This window comes from Artemia franciscana, chromosome 16 (genome assembly GCF_032884065.1).
Source record: "Artemia franciscana chromosome 16, ASM3288406v1, whole genome shotgun sequence".
In the NCBI taxonomy this organism is placed as follows: Eukaryota; Metazoa; Arthropoda; class Branchiopoda; order Anostraca; family Artemiidae; genus Artemia; species Artemia franciscana.
In genome coordinates, this window is record NC_088878.1 from 20,797,975 (window position 1) to 20,815,284 (window position 17,310).

Genomic DNA, 17,310 nt, shown 5'->3' on the forward strand with positions numbered 1-17,310 from the left:
TGGATATATCAGAGACTAATGAATCTGATAACATGAGTATCTTGTCCCTTTGGAACAAGTTACAGCTGCAAGCCTGTCGTGAAGATACATTTTTGCGTTTCATTGCTGTTTTCACTTTAAAAAAAAGGCTCGCATCTGTATATGGGGCGAAGGCATGTCTAGGAATATGTGGGTGCCAGACTGAAAAGGTTCGAGAAATCCTTACATATACTATAAATTCAAATAGACATAAATTCTGCAGGTAAGGATATCATTTATTCGATCACAAATTGTTCGAAGGCACAAGGCAAACAAATACAAAAAGAACAAAAAAAACACACACACAAAAAGAAACGCTTCCGACAAAAAAAAAAAAAAAAAAAAAAAAAAAGACAGAAAAATAACCAAGCAAATTCTGCAAGACATCCATACTTGATACAAAATATAAGGACCGACTCAAAATAAAAAGAAAACTGCCCTTACTATGAAAAGAAGAAAAAATAAGCTGAAAAAAAGTCATGGCTTTTTTCTCGACATATAAAATTCAAATTAGTTTGAAGTACCTAGCGCCACTAATGGGTACCTTCATAGATCCATTTCTGTACGGACTAGAACTAAAAACTGATTATTCACCAGTTATAAAAGATATTCTGACTTGTTGACTAACTTTTATTGCACCTCTTTATCTCAAAATGATAAAAGAAATACAATATAGCATGGGAATGGTGAAAATACGATGTTACTAGCCCAGTGAGAAAACCGAAAAGAATCAAAAGATAGAGATTATTTAGCAAAAAATATGTAAGTGATGAAAATGAAACTAATTCTAATAGCCAATATAATTTGCCATGCCTGGCTATCAAACTGCCGCACCCAAATTTGGATCTATAGTTAAAAAAAGCCTCCATACATTTTTTACCTAAAACTCTGAAATGAATGACTGAATGACGTTGAACTTAGAAGATACCGCTGACTACATTATTTTCAACTTTTGATAATTAGGAATGGGTTAAATATTTTGGAAAACAATCATATCACATTCAGGAAAAGAGCTTGGAGGGGGGGGGGGGGTAAACTACCTCTCACTATTCATAAATGTAGATTATGCTCGAATCTATAAGCACTTTATATTCAGAGCAATCTATCTAATTATTCCATTTCACTTTTTCTTGGTACAAATAAAAAAAGTCTGATTCTTATACCTTCAGCTGTTTCGAAAATAATAAGTTTACTCGTCAAGGGAATTCAACAAATAAATTAGGACTGTACGCTGATAAAATCCTTGATTCGACCTAAGAAACTCACATCACAAGTTTTCACTTCAATCTATTTAGAAAGGGGAAAAAAATGTCATTAATTGCAATGATGTAATACACTTTAAATAAGAAATAAAACAATCAATAAGCCAGGGCAAAGTGCTCTTCCGCAACTGTGACTTGAGGAGAGAACCACCTAAATTATAATTGAATCGGGTTGGTACGGATGTTCCAAAAATCTTTTATAATAGAAAATACAGAAATACATAACAAGAAAGGGAAGAAAAAAAACCTTTAGTCTCCTATTTGGAAGAAAAAAAGGAATCTATCCTTACGATAAATGTTTCCGACTTTGTCGAAATTTTGCAATGGATGCATGATTCTTTCACTAATTCAATCAGGTTTTTATATGTTCAATTAAACACCCGAATCTTATTATACGTCAATCACTTTAAATGCGTACTTTAACTGTAATAAGCAGGATTAATTTTTAGTTAGCTTTAAGCAGTGACATCGGACTTATCATAAGAATAACTTCTAAAAGGAGGGAGGAGATTATAGAAAATAACACGTTTTTTTAAACATCTCCTCATTCCATTTGCTGTCATTTTTCTATAATATAAGAATTATTGGATACCCCGTCCTGTCGGATGGATACCCGTCCTTTCCTGGGACAACAGTGCAGTCATCCTGTATTCTAAAGTCATACCTTAAAATGAAGTATATGGCAGCCTAATAATCACAGTTTCACTCTATTCTATGATAATTTTACGAAGAAAGATCCTCTACTAGTTGGACAGGTTTGAAACAGACAGTGTTTAATAGTGGACACAATGCATGTTTGCTATGCCACTGAAATACCTACAGCCCTAATTTCATTTTCAGCAATGAAAACTCTACAAATGTCAATTTTACTCTTCAAGATCGGTTGTTCTCAATAATTGCACGAGTCTTATAATATCACATAATCCTCCTTTTGGAACAGAAAAAAGAATTTACTCCAAAAATTCCAAAGCCTTCAGGTGACATTTATGTCGAACCAAGATCTGTAATCCGTCCCTTCGCTTTAAAATCAGCATATTTAATGGTTTTTTTTTTCCAGTTTATTTTAGTTCTTCAGATAAATTAGAATTATTCCTTTTTTAGTGGTTAACGATGCATTATATTTTCTTTTGTTTCATTAGCAGAAATATTTGAGAATTTTGAGCTTTGACACAAATATTGTCCTAAAAAAGCCGTTCTTCTACAAAAACTGGTCCAAAAATATGGAACGTATATTCTAATTTATAGGTATTCTGTCGTAAAATTTACTCCGTCCAACGGTATGCCTTATAGATTAACCTGGTCTAGGAGTGTTAAGTTTTTATTCTTCTTCAGAACCAATTTTTTAAAAACATATACAAATGCTTTTTTCTTAAGTATTTTAATTTGCTTTTATGCTTCATCTACACCAAATTGCGACCTCGAACCAAGAGATCTGGTCAATTGGACTTTGATTTTAGTAGCAACATGGAGCCCTATCTGTTTTCCTTAGACAAGTTGAGGGAAGCAGGACGGGGAGGTGTATAAAGACCATTCTTACTGTGTTTTTCACACAAAAAATACTTTTTTTCGTTCTATTTTTAAAATGTTCAAAATAGGTACAACCCATGTAACTTCTATTTAAAGTTGGCGATACAACGCTCGATTTGATAATGAAACCAGGCCAAAGTAGGAAACCCAGTAATAGAACTCTTGTCAATTTCTCACAAATAGGAAGGTATTTGCTATCCGATCTAACATTTGTATCTACATTTTTAAGTTTAAAAACTTACAACTTTTTACACCAAAAATAAAAATTTAGCCCTCAAATTTAAAACTGCTAAAAACAAATTAGAAATTTTTCTAGTCTATTCCTTGGTCTTTTGATATGCAAACAAGAGGTATTCCGACACATATTTGGCGTTCCATCCCGTAGCTAATATATACTGAGTTAAATATCTATCATTTTTATATTCTATACAATATAAACGAAATGAATGAAAGACCAGAAAATAGGCCTTAAAATAATTAAAAATAAAAGCAGAAAATACAAGTTATAATTAAAGTGGAACTTAACACTTGACCCAAAATTCATTAGCATCAACCATTAAATTTTTTTTTAATTATTTATAAATTATAATTAAATATTTACGCCGCATAGGTTTCAAACTAACATCGAGGAAAGTTAGAAAACAAGATGTTTAGTTGGATTGTAATTAAAATGTTCTGATCAGTTCTTTCTCATTTTTTTTTAATCTGGGGAATGTATACTTGATACGTTTTACACAGGGTTGATTCACTTGGCTTGAAAACGTATTTGAGTATACTAAGGCCACTTTTTTTATTTTATTTCGGGGGCTATTTTTATTTACGGAATTTCATGGCAGGCTTTCAAAATTTGAAAAGTAATTCCAGCGACTTAGTTTTGAATAGCTCATTTACCAACAATTGGTCAACCTTTTTTTTAAATTAATATTTCAGATTACTCAGATAAAGATGTGTATTTTAAACTGAACTTTGACACAATGACACCTATCAAAAAAGAGGCCCTATCTTTCCAAACAATTACAATAATAAGATAAGATCTTTGATGAAATTTCGGTTTCAAAATGTAAAATTTATTGCTAGGCTAGGAAAACCAAGCAAACATTATCCGTTAATAACATAAGCAAAGAAAATATATTTACTGGCTGTTTACTTTTTGTCAACGTCTTTAAAATAGAGCAACAAAAAAATATCAGAGGTTCGATTAATAAGATAATGTGAGAGGTAATCCGAACTTTCTGCTTAAATCTAAGAATAATTGGTAAGCTTTTTGTTTCATTCGTAATAAATATCTTCTTAAACTGACTTATTTTTAGAACATTTTTAGACTATGTTATCATTGCCATTTTTGTATTCTGTATTTACTTTGATTGGGGGAAGAGGGCCTGATCCTCACCTTTGGCAGCTCTTGTGATTACTAATGATTTTGGAATAATATAAGTACCTTTGTGAAGAAGCTTAGCTTAGATTAAAATACTTCAAGTTCAACGACTCGGAAAAATAAAACTTTGGGCGCTAAAAATTCGTGCAGTAAGAGAAATTTGAGATTTTAACACATATCAAACATCACAAATAATTTTAAGATGTTCTGACCCAGTCACGGGAACAACGGTTTTTCGCACAACTTCTACGCATTAACTGAGATGCAAAATATACATATTTAAAAAAAGAAAAAAACAATATTTTTGTGCTAGAAATGTATTAACTTCAAACACGCAAATATTCCTGAATTTTTCAGTTTCCCCAAGAGAAAATTAGGTTCTCTGGAATCTCCTCATAGCGTTCGTAAATTCGCGGACACTAATATAAATAGAAATCGATAATTTCTATTAATGTTATTTTTTGTAGAACCCAAATTTCTTCGGTGGGGAATTTAGGGAAGCATCGAAAAATTCAGGGTGGTGGAAGCACTGCTTTTCAACATGAGAAATTTAAACACGTTTTTTAATTCGGAAAAACAAACGAGATTTAAAAAGGAGAGTTTGAAGTGCAGAGCACGCATACTGAAGAAACGTGTGTGTAACAAGGGAAACGTGGGTACAAATAGTCAAGATTAAAATTTAAAAAACGACTTAGTTTCGACTTGACATTTATGAGCTTAACATATGCGTTGTTTTACGACTCAATACTTGTAATACAACTTTATACGAAAGCTTTCTTTACAAAATTGTGAGAAGATTTGTTGTTAGAAAATAACGCAAATATTGTGAAATGATCTTTTTTTTCTGGAATAAAAAAGATGATTTTCAGCATAATATACAAAGAAAATTTTTATTCGAATTACAATCTTTTAATTTTGTTGAAGAACTGTATCTGATTCAGTCACTGTCACACCTGAGCAATTAACGAAACCCACTGTCCATTCATAAAAACGTATCTATTCAACCATACAATAATTCATCACGAAGAATTTGACTTAACTTTTGTGTCTATGCCCTGCAGCAAATCAAACCTACATAAAACCCTTTTTTCCAAAAAAAGAAAAAACAAACGAAAAAACACCAAAACAAAACTAAACTACAAGATACGAAATATTGAAAATAAAAACCAAGAGACGCTATAAAAACGAAATCAAACATGTTTGGCAAACGAATATAGCTAAAAACGAATAACGATAAACATTATAATAAGTAATTGTAAACAATAAAAGACAACAAACCGTAGCCAAAGATCACAAAGGGAATGCCCCAAAAATCCACTTCCGCAAGATGGCAGTAAACGCACAAATATACAACTAAAATCCAAACGTATTTTTGTGAGCAAAGATGCGAGCACTAGCGTTCGGGTCAATATCACACATTTTTGACTCATCAAGAAGCCGTCCAGGAAATAAATTCTCTGACTAGAGAAAAGGGCACAATATAATACATAAACTATATACACATTTCATTCCGAAAGACAATATGTGAATTATTTACATCATATTTCGTTTTGATTTACCGTCAATTTTTGGTTATCCCACTATTCTTTTGAATATCTAGTTGAGCGAGAAATTCCGATGGCACAGCACCTACAAGATAAAGAAAATGTTCATGAATCTATGCAAATAGAACGAGTAAACCCACACACTTGCTTCTATGCAAACTTAAGTCGAAAGGAAAACACTTCTAGTTAAAAACTATGAAAAAACTATTACCCCCCCCCCTCATACAGTGAGATTGATCAAAGAAAAAAAGAAGATGGGCAAAAAGAAAGAAAGAAACAATCGACTCTCAACTCTTCAGCCTTGGCTTTATCAGACCATCCTTTAAAGCGTATTTTCGTATAATTGTTATTCTAGCGGATAAGTTTAATATAACCACTAAGGACCCCAAGAAAACGTGGCTAAGATAATAATTGGTCCAATTATTCAGCACAGAAACTTCTCACACTAAATAACCGTTTCACTGTTGTTATATTTTTTTTTTTCAAAATCTTGTTTAATAGAAAACGTTCCCTAACTAACTCGTACATTATAAATTGAATGCAAAAAAAAAAGAATAAATAAATAAGAGGATTCCACAATCCATAAAAAAAAACTAAGAATATATATTGCGCCAACAATTATAGCGAGCTAATTTTGGCCAGTTTAATACCGCCGTAGATGATCAACTTGAATCATTTCCAATAAAAAACTAATTGCTTTTCAATTTATGTTAAGTTGAAAGAAGCCTGTTTGAAAAAAAAGAAAACGTTTCGTAAGAGATTTCTAATTTCTTTAATCTAAGAGGAAATAAGTATAAGCTGATTATAATGCACTAGCTCTGAGAAATTCATCCGAAAATTATAGGTTTATTATACAGGCATGCAATCATAGATTTATTACCAGCTTATTACATGTCTACTAGCAGCTATCTGTTAGACGACGGGTTAAAAACGTAGAAATAGAAAGTAGGTATGTACTCTGCGTAAGTACTGAAAAAAAAAAAACTTTATCCCTTCCCCTAAGCGCCAAATCATAAGCATCCTACCCCCCCCCCCCCCCAAAAAAAAAGTTCTCTCGAAGTTTCAACTCAACCACTTACTCATGAGACAAAACAGATATAGCCTACTTACCGAAACTAGGTATAAATTTGTCACCTTAGGTTGCATGCAACACACTCTGCCGAACGATATCGTACGGTCAATGCTGCAAGCACTGTTGCCACATTCCGGGCATGAATGCAGTCAAAATGATTTTTTTTTTTTGTATAAAGATTATTAGTCTTCTTCCATAGGAAGCATTTTATAGTATTGGTTATGTTTAGGATTGTGTGAGGCCCTTGAAAAACATTTAAATATTGTAGATTACAAGGCCTTATTCAGGGGAAGGGTATGGAGTTTGACCCCCCCCCCGAAATGTTTGTCCAGCTCGTAAAAATGCAATAAAATACATAAAAATACGTTTTTGGTGCCTTTTAAATGATTTTTTCGTAAGGCACCCTCCCCCTACCGAACAAAAATCCTGGATACGGACCTGGACTACATCGACATATGTTTTGAACTACATAGATACGCATTATTCCGGTGTTGAGATGCTTCAAAAAACCTTGGCAGCAACCCTGATCCACACTTAAAGTCATTACAAGCTACACAAGCAGATATACCCTTGAGCATATAATCAAATTGAAATTATTTTCAGAGGCACAATTTCATGAGAACAATGGTCATTGGCCAAAGGTAACACTAACAGGTTACAAAATTTCGACAATCGAAATTCTACTTTACAGTTATCGCAAACATTTACAAACTAATTGAAAGTATAAAATTTACAACATTTTAATTTTGTACTATTAAATTAATAGAAGACACACTATAAACGGCGTAAGACCTTGATGACAAGTATACTATTAAATAAGCATGACATCTTTTTCAGAGCAATTTTAGATGCTGATGCTGTTAGTCATTTAAAATATATAGGCTATTACTGCATTTGTAAGCAATGAGATTCTCTCATTATGAGAAAGCTACTCCATAACATTGCCGTTTCAGGTTATTAAGTAAAAGAAAAAACTTTCCGAAAAAGAAGTTTTTCAAAGAAAAGTAAAGAGCCATGTTAAACTAAAGACCAGCAGAAATACATTCCTATAATAATTCAAACTATAAACGATCAAACATTATAGTAAAACAAAAATGAAACATAAAAAGAACAGAAATTAAATAAAACTATCATAGCAAACAAACATTCAACAGGTACTAACACAAATGAATAAATAAGTCTTAAAACAAGCAAAAGTTGAATTAAATATTTAAATCAAACAAAAATTACTACCGACAAGAGCTTGGCTATTCTCCTCTTCCTCCTCCCCTAACTGTAGAAGTTTAAACCCTTCTGAGTCATTTAAGTATTACTGAAAACTATACGCGTGTTGAACAGTTCCAGGAAAGAATTAATAAACTTAAACTGAATATCTGGTATATAATGACATTAACTGCTCAAGACTCAGCAGCTCAAGTTTTTATTTCACTATGATTTTTATTTTCAATGTTGTAAGTACAAGGAATTCATTTGTAAAATAATTCGTTTTCAGTAAAGCGGAATTGACGTAGTATGCTTTTGATAGTAAGACGAGAGGGAAAGGGTAAAAGACAAACGCTTGTCTGCAGTAATTTTTGTTCGTTTTAAGTTTGACTTGAATATCAAATTTAAGTTTGGTTTATTTAGATTGATTTATTCATTTATATTAGTACATGTTGTATGTTTGCAATGACAGTTTATTTAATCTGTGTTCCTTTTGGGCTTCATTTAAACTTTAATAGTAATTTCTGGTCGTTTTGAGTTTCAATTGTAGGAATTTATTTCTGCTGGTCTTAAGTTCAATATGGCTGTATGCTTTTCTTTAAGAAAACTTTTCTCGGAAAGTTTTTACAATTAATTTCTATTCGTTTTTGATAGCCAAAGTTTCAAGTTTTTCAACATTCCCTATTTGAACATGAACGTTTTTTATTTAACGTAAAAGCTTAAAAGTTCAACATCCCCCACAACGTTCCCTAAAAGTAGTCACAAATATATGTAGTAGGTAGCAGTTACAAGCAGTCACAGTCACAGACGCAAGTAGTCACAATTGCAGTCGCAACCAGTCTCATTTGGAGACTGGTTGCTGTTGAGGGCATTGAATCCCCGTAGGCATAGTTACTAGACATGTTAACTGTTTTGAACAAATCGCGTTTTCAAAAGTCTGATCAGTTATGAGGGAAGGGAGCATCTAAAAAGGGCAAGAGGGGCTGGTTGCCTTCCGATAGCTCTTCAACATCCCACGAAATTTTCAACTTAATACCCTCAGTCGTTCCCTAGATATTGATTATACGTCCTTCTGACAATCAGCACACTCATTGTGTTTAATTGTGTTTGGAATTCTCTCCCAAGCTGTTGGAGATTATTTCATTCGCAGAGGAATAACTATTTGAACTTTTGACTATTTTGAGTAAGATGTCTATTTCAAAATTTTTGATCGAGAATTTTTGGAGGGAGGGCAACTATTTTCAGATGGACTTGCGGCCTCCTAACCACTTTTCAACATCACTCAACATTTTCTGAAAAGTTCAACTCAATATTCTTCAGCTATTCCTAAAATATTGCAGATAATCCTTTTGAAAAACTGCGTGACCATAGAGTCTTTTGATTTAGTACAGTACATCTCAACATTCTTCAAGGTTTCACTTTAAAGCCCTTAGCCTTTTCAGATACACCCAGAATCAATTATTTCGCCCTTTTCTAATGACAAATCCAGCATGTAAGCAATGGGCAAATTGCATTATTTACAATCCATGCCCCGGTGCTTTGGAGGCATGGGACCCTGGAAGTATAGCTATTAGACCTTTTGACTAGTTTGAACAAAATGACAATTCCAAAATTTCAATCAATATTGAGCAGAGGATGTACCTAAAAAGGTCAAGGAGGGAGCTGGTTTCCTCAAATCTCTTGTCAACATTTCCCCCACATACCTTTTAATTTTCAACTTAATACCCTCTAGATGGATGGGGGTTGTAAAATCCAGAAGCATAGTTATTTGACTTTTGGACCAATTTTAACAAAATGGCTATCTCAAAATTTTAATTGGATGCATTATAAGAAAAAATTATAAGAAAAGGGGAAAGGGGACTAGTTGCCAATTTATCACTTTGGACTCTTAAAAAAGGAACGAGAGATTTCGATTTTCAATCGCATGTGCCCCCTCCAAAGTTTATACGACCACCCCTTCCACAAAAACCTTATATGTTAACAATGTGCAACTTTCATAACATACAGCCCTTGCCATGGGGACTGTGGGGGGTTTCGTCAACCCAGGAGGCATAGTTATTTTCCCTTAGGACTATTTTGAACAAAATGGTACAAAATGAACAAAATGGGGGTGAAAAGGGCGTAAGGGGGGAGGGGTACTGGTTGCCCTCCTATCACTTTTGACTCTTAAAAAGGGCATTCTTATTTCCAATATAATGAGCCCCATCCTAAGTTTATACGAACATCCCTTCATAAAAACCTTATATGATAACAATAAGGAACTTGCATAACTTAAAGCCCTTGACCTAGGAGCTGTCAAACCTGGAACCATAGTTATTCTATCTTTAGACCGTTTTGAACAAAAGAGCTATCTCACAATTTTTATCGGAACCACTAGAGAAAAAGGGGCATGGGGGGCTATTTGCCCTCTGATCACTTTTGACTCTTCCAAGGAACACCGATTTCTAATCAAATGAGCCTTCTCCGAAGTTTATACGGCCAAACCTTCCATAAAAACCTTGTATGTTCATTATATACAACTTACACATCTTACAGTCCTTTCTCCAGGGAGTATGGGGGGAGGGGTTTCAATCCTGAACCCGGAGGCATTAGTTATTTGACCTTTGTAACATTTTCAACAAAATGACTGTCTCAAAATCTTGATCTGATGCATTTGGGGAAAAATGGCAAAATCAAAGTTCATTTTTAAGCCCATAAAGATCAGGACACTTTTAATCAGCTTCCTGACATTTTGAAGAAAAATTTCACGATAATTCTGGTATAAACTTCATATTTCCGTCTTATTGCCTATTCTCCTGCGCACTTGATTCATTAACGAAGCCTTCTATCTCATGGAGGCAAATAAACAAGAATTCAGAGACTGAAGGCTTTTTTTCTAAACAAAATAAACTACAGGAATAACCATCTTTGGTACTCCCCGTCAACACGTCAACATATCATTTATTTTTCTTTGAAAAACTGTGTCAGCGTTTGTTTTATAATGCTTGAAGCGAAGGTGAATGCAAAGAGAAAAACTTGGCCAACGCCCGTATTATTTCTTGCTACACATGTTTACGTGCTACTCCAAGCGTGGTTAAAACACAAACAGTTGATGCTGTAGAAACATACTACAGCCCAAATTGATACCCTGTGATCATAATTTAACTAGTACTACTATCTGAGCATTGCCAAGTTCATTGTTACACTTGGGGAGCCTCCAAAATCAATCATGGCATTTTCAAAAGATTATATATTTAAGAACTCGGTTTTTCGAACGGGAAGTAAGAAAAAATTCAACAAAATACACGGTTGAGAATTGATATTGCGAACAATACAAAATCCTCTAGTAGAATCAATACTGAGGGTCATCTGCATTTCAACAGCTTCACTCAGAATGAGAAAACAACCAGACGGAGTACAAGAGACCTACTGCTACTTTTACGAAGTTTTAACCAAGCCCATTCTTCATTTTATGAGATTATGACTATCTCTTAACACGTTCTTCAAACGGGAGCTTTGTATTAAAATGCGTAGAGACAGTAAAACACTGGCGGTTCCAGGGGAGGCCTGAGCCCCCAAGATGATTTCTGACACCCTCTTTCTCTGTTTTGTTTTTTCAGCTTTTTCATTCTTTTTTTTTCTTAAGAATAAATTTGGCAATTTGGTCAATTATTAGCACCTTTGTCACACTGCCCCCCTTCCCAAGATTTTGGTAATTGGCACCCTTGTCACATTGGCCCCCCGAGATTTTGCTTTAGATTCGCCCTGCTATAAAACACATATATAACATCTTTCCCATTTAAAATTGAAGGGCTGATAATTGTAACAGTCCTCTACATTTAAAATAATGTAAAGCATACATAAAACACAATTGAAAGCAAATTGCCTTTTTTGTAATTTAAAAGGCTACAGAGGTGATCACCCTCTGATTTCTAGGATTTCTCAGATGTATTATTGATATTCCGCCAACATCAATGTAATGACCACCTACATCTCTTTGGAAGATTAAATAAAAAAAAACAAGTTTTTCAGCAGAAAGTAAGGAGCAACATTAAAACTTAAAACGAACAGATTTTACTTTGTATATGGAAGGGGCTGCTCCCTCCTCAACGCCCCGCTCTTTACGCTAAAGTTTGACACTTTCTCTCAACTCTACTTTTTAAAACAGTAAAAAACTTTAGCGTAAAGAGCGGGGCGTTGAGAAGGGAGCAGCCCCTTTCATATACGAAGTAATTTCTGTTCGTTTTCAGTTTTAATGTCGCTCCTTACTTTCAGTTAAATAAACTTGTTTTCTTTATTTAATTTCTGAACGTTTTTCTAAAACGAAATTTGCATTTTTTTTTTTTTTTTTTTTTTTTTTTTTTTGGCTAAATGGTTTTCTTATAGTTTTGATCGAATGATTTTGAGAAAAAAAGGAGCGGGGGAGGAGGAATAGTTGCCCCCTAAATTTTTTGGTTACTTAAAAAGGCAACTAGAACGTAACTTACGAATTACCTTACGCAACGAACTTCTGTATTCGTATGTTTTTATTACGTATATGAGGGCGTTTACCCCCTCGTCAGTACCTCGCTCTTTATATTAAAACTTAAATTTTGTCCCGATTCCTTAAGAATGACCGCTGAATATCAAAAGGCCGTAGAATAAATAGTTGAAATTACTAAGAATACTTTTGCGTAAAGAGCGAGGTATTAGGAGGAGGTGAACCCCTCATATGCGTAATAATTTCTGTTCCGTCTTAAGTTTTAATGCTACTCCTTAATTTTAGTTGAAAAAACTTCTTCATATTTATTTTTTCATTGTTTTTTTTAAACCTTCATGGAAATTTTTTTCCCTCATGACAAATTCCACCATGGAATCGTCCCCCTAACATATCTCCCTCTTCTCAACAGCTCCCCCCAAGCCAAAAAATACCCCTGAAAATGTCTACACTTCCCATTAACCATTATTATATATAAGCACTGGTCAAAGTTTGTAACTTGCAGCCCCTCCCACGGGGACTGTAGGGGAGTAAGTCGTCCCCAAAGACATAGTAATAAGGTTTTTAGACTATGCTGAATAAAATGGCTATCTCAGAACTTTGATCCGGTAACTTTGGGAAGAAAATTGATGTGGGAGGGGGCCACGGTGCCCTCCAATTTTTTTGGTCACTTAAAAATGGCACTAGTTTCATTTCCGTTAGGATGAACCCTCTTGCAACATTCTATGATCACTGGGTCGGTGTGATTACCCCTGGAAAAAAAAACAACAAAAAACAAATAAACACGCATCCGTGATCTGCCTTCTGGCAAAAAATTTAAAATTCCACATTTTTGTAGTAGGGTTCTCTGATACGCTGAATGTAATGGTGTGATTTTCGTTAAGATTCTATGACTTTATGGGGTATTTTCCCCTATTTTCTAAAATAAGGCAAATTTTCTCAGGTTCGTAACTTTTAATGGGTAAAACTAAACTTGATTAAACTTTTATATTTAAAATCAGCATTGAAATGCGATTCTTTTGATGTAGCTATTGGTATTGAAATTCTGTTTTTTTAGAGTTTTGGTTACTATTGAGCCGGGTCGCTCCTTACTACAGTTCGTTACCAAGAAGTGTTTGATCGATAAGTAAATGCAAAATAATTCGGACGTGGTTCAAAATGATCTAATATCGAAAACACAAGCATATCGTCCAAAAACAACCAAAACTAAGTATAAAACCCTTTGAGAATATAAATAGCAAAAACATCTCATCAAGTGTTTGTTATTGACTGCCAAAAGTTAGACTTTTTAGGGGAAAGGATTATAGAAAAATAAGCACGATCGAAAATTAAGAAATTTGAGATATTCAAAGGTATGGTATGACACACGCGGCTTCAAAGTTGGGCGAGATTCAAAATTCTTTGGCAATTAATCTTGAGACAGTATGAAACATGCACCTTAAATTGTAAACAGAATTATCCGGTTTGTTCACAAATTCACCCTGGCGTCATTACACATAACAATGAAAAAAAAAAAAAAACTAAGTGTGTTGGAAAATTAACCAATTGCATAGCACCCATGGTCAATACCCCATAACTGGTATAGGCATATTAAAACGAACATGTGTCTTCGAAGTTTTTCTTTTCTTTTCGTTTTTTTTTTTTTTTTTTTTTTTTTAAGCTCGTCTTTAGTGCACTAACGTCTGACTCTTAGAAGGACTGGAGAACTTTTCCTCAGCGGCGGTGGACGTCGGAACAAAGGAAATCTAACTGCAAAGGGGCAAATTTTGCTTCAAGTCCTTTATGTTGGAGCTCACCCTGTTGAAGTACACGGAACCCTTCTTATTGAATTAAGGCTTTTGAAATGGAAGCTATTCCTGTGCCTAAATGATGTTGGACGGGCTGATCGCCTTCTTTGGTTCTTCAATGCAATATTGAAAATCTTTGTATGACCCTGGTTCAAATTAGGTGGAACATACCTAGCTTTCTAAAAAAAATACCAATGGGAGGGGAGGGTAGGAGGGAGGGATGGCAGACTCACTTTTTCCCAAAGTATTACACAATGAAAATGCTTCCGTTATTTTATTTTAAAAAACATGGAAACATGCCAGCCTTTCTACTGACAGGTAGATGGGGACAAGGACCCATTCTTTGTCTTCTGCTTGCTTTGTAATTAATCAGGATTTACTTCACATTTGCACAGTCATTACCTAATGTTTCTTACATGTACCAGACCAATGAACTTGTCAGACCCCCTAAATCAACTGTTAGCAGCCAGAATAGAACTTTCCATTTGGAAGGAGATATATGGCTCGATGAAACTAAAGCTTGGTGGACCAACTTCAGAGAATAGCATGGACTAGCATAAACATCCGACTTAACCTCAGTTTACACACTGAAGGCTCAGGAGAGCAAAATCACATGGGAATTGACTAAAAAGAAACCACCCTTTTTGGTCATATAACTCAATGGCATAATTTAATCTAAATCTGGGGGGGGGGGCAAAGTTGGAGCCAAATCTCCGAATCAAGTGAAAACGACTGTAAAAACAAAAAACAAGCCATTTGGTATGATAAAGGTAGTATTTAGTACTATAAAAGTACTAAAAAGTACTTTATAGTACTATAGAGATAAACATAAACTAGAAAAAACATATTTGTTTCTGTTGATACTTGAATTATGCAGATTTATCTTAGTTTTGACAAGATTTTGGAAGAAACTAAACTTCAGCTTGGGGGGGGGGGGCAAAGCGAGGTCTGGGAGGGGCATCGGGCCTGAGTTCCATACTTACTATAATAGCCACAGAGGTTAGATCCTGGACATTTTCTTGCAATAAACCGACATAGGGGAGATAGGAGAGAAAAGAAAATAGAATAACACCAAAATACTACCCTTGCAGCAACAAAAACTAGCTTAGGCTATTTTACCACAGCCCATGAAATATGGGCCAGAGTAAATAAAATAATAAATAAATAAAAAAATAAAAACGCGTGTTAATAAAAACTGGCCAATGAAAAATATTTTCCATTTTTAAGTTGATTTAGGAATGGTATATATCATCTTGATTTGTATTAATGGTAAAATTTCAATTCGAAAAACAACTTAAGTGTATTTCAAAAATAGCCTGAAACCTCAGAAAAAGGAGCCAGATCAAAACAAAAGTTCATCACTGGAATATCCATGACCAAAAACCCTACATATGATAGTTACAGTACTCTCGCTTGAACAACAAGGAAAATTTACTGGGTAGTATTACGACGGAATTTGTGACATACTCTTTTTTTTCTCCACTTCAAGCGGGGTAATGGAACATCTTAGAGAGCTGTTTAAGGGCTAACTTGAAAGGAAATTTTTACATTTAGTGTCTTTTGTAATTACCTAGACATAATATGTAAATATGTTGAATTAGGGGGTTTGCACAAATGGACTGAACAAACGCTATTTATAAAAGTATTATATAGCTATGCAGGAGATAGTTATACCGAAGTAAATTCTTTGATGAAGACAAAGAATTCCGACCCTATGGTGCCTCAGGCTCAACTACTAAGCCTACCTAGCGGAAAAGCTGCAACTGGGATGGCTCTCAACATTTAGGACCTTGTGGTCATTGGATTTTACCAACTAGTAAATACTTGGATAGTACGTAAATGGAAGTTAGATGGAGGGACTTAAGAGACCATAAAATGGTTAAGAACGCCTCGTCTAATGCCTAGTTAAGGACAGGCCCTTTTTAAGAATAAAAAATGCGTGAAAAATCCGGTAATGCATCATACTTTTATTAATTTTTTTTTTATTCGGCATTACTGATGTTTCTGTTGAAAATCTAATATAAATCTTTATTTAGAACATAAAAAACGTCTCTACTCAAAGATTATTTATTTTGACGCACAAGATAGGGCTGACCGACGCCTGCTGGCTTCTTTACAATGTTAAAAACAAGACAGAAGACATCCATTCCCGGTTTTAGTGGTGCTACGTTTGCCCTTTCCTTGGGACAGGAAATGAACTCTTTTTTTCTTACAAGTATGTTTCGCTTTAAATTAGAGAGGAAACAGGTAATGCATCGTTTCGTAACGACTTGCATGTCAACTATTCAAAAGCGCAAAATACGCCGGGGTCTTCTATATTAAACACAGGCAAGTTCGAAAAATTTATACAAAAACAAAAATTCGAAAATTACAGAAGAACTACAGAAACAGCTGGTTTCATCAGATTCTTGGCCAGGAAAAAAAACCTCTCTTGGGATTTTCGAGCAATGACCGCTTCGAGGGCTGGAATGTTCACATGTTCACGTCACGCGCAATTTACCCGGCAGCTCAGACTTTTCCGCCCTGAAGAATGACTCGCCTGTCACAAAACAGGGGGTGGGGCTAACTTCGTAATATGTTTCTCGTGGAACAACACCATTTTTTCCATCGATGGGAGACCACGACGGAGACTTAACGAGCGAGTTTTTGGTATCAGACCCTGTCATTCAAGATCAGTGTTCTGCTTACGATTATTTGGAGTTTGAAAAACCTACATTTACCCCCATAGCTTCAAGACTTAAACGATTCTTCAAACCACCGTGGCACCCAATAAGAGGGGAGGAGTTAAAAAACACCTTTCTGGAGAAATGAAAATAGTGACCTAAACCTCCGTTTTTCCAACCTCGACCAGTGGCATCAATTGGTGGGGGTAGTGCAGTAGGGCATGTAGGCCTAGAATCCTTTTCTCTCCTTTAGTTTTCGAAAAATACCCATTTTGGGGCATTTTGGTAAAAAAAATACATTTTTTCTCACCATAGTGAATTTGACCCCTCCCACACTAAATTAAGTAAAGTGACTCGATCCCAACCCTCTTTCAGGTCGGACCTAAACATCTCTACATAAAGT

General features: G+C 34.7%; 1 protein-coding gene across 2 annotated transcripts in view; it reads right to left on the reverse strand.

Annotated features, from left to right (window-relative positions):
• Positions 1–233: 233 nt before the first annotated feature.
• The window catches only part of LOC136037203 (TSC22 domain family protein 1-like), a 98,366-nt gene continuing 81,289 nt past the window's right edge, over positions 234–17,310 (reverse strand). For both annotated transcript variants that reach the window (XM_065719780.1, XM_065719779.1), the window contains exon 6: positions 234–5,811. In XM_065719780.1, coding sequence (XP_065575852.1) covers positions 5,744–5,811 — 68 coding nt within the window. In that variant the 3' untranslated portion in view covers positions 234–5,743. The remainder of the gene's footprint in view (positions 5,812–17,310) is intronic.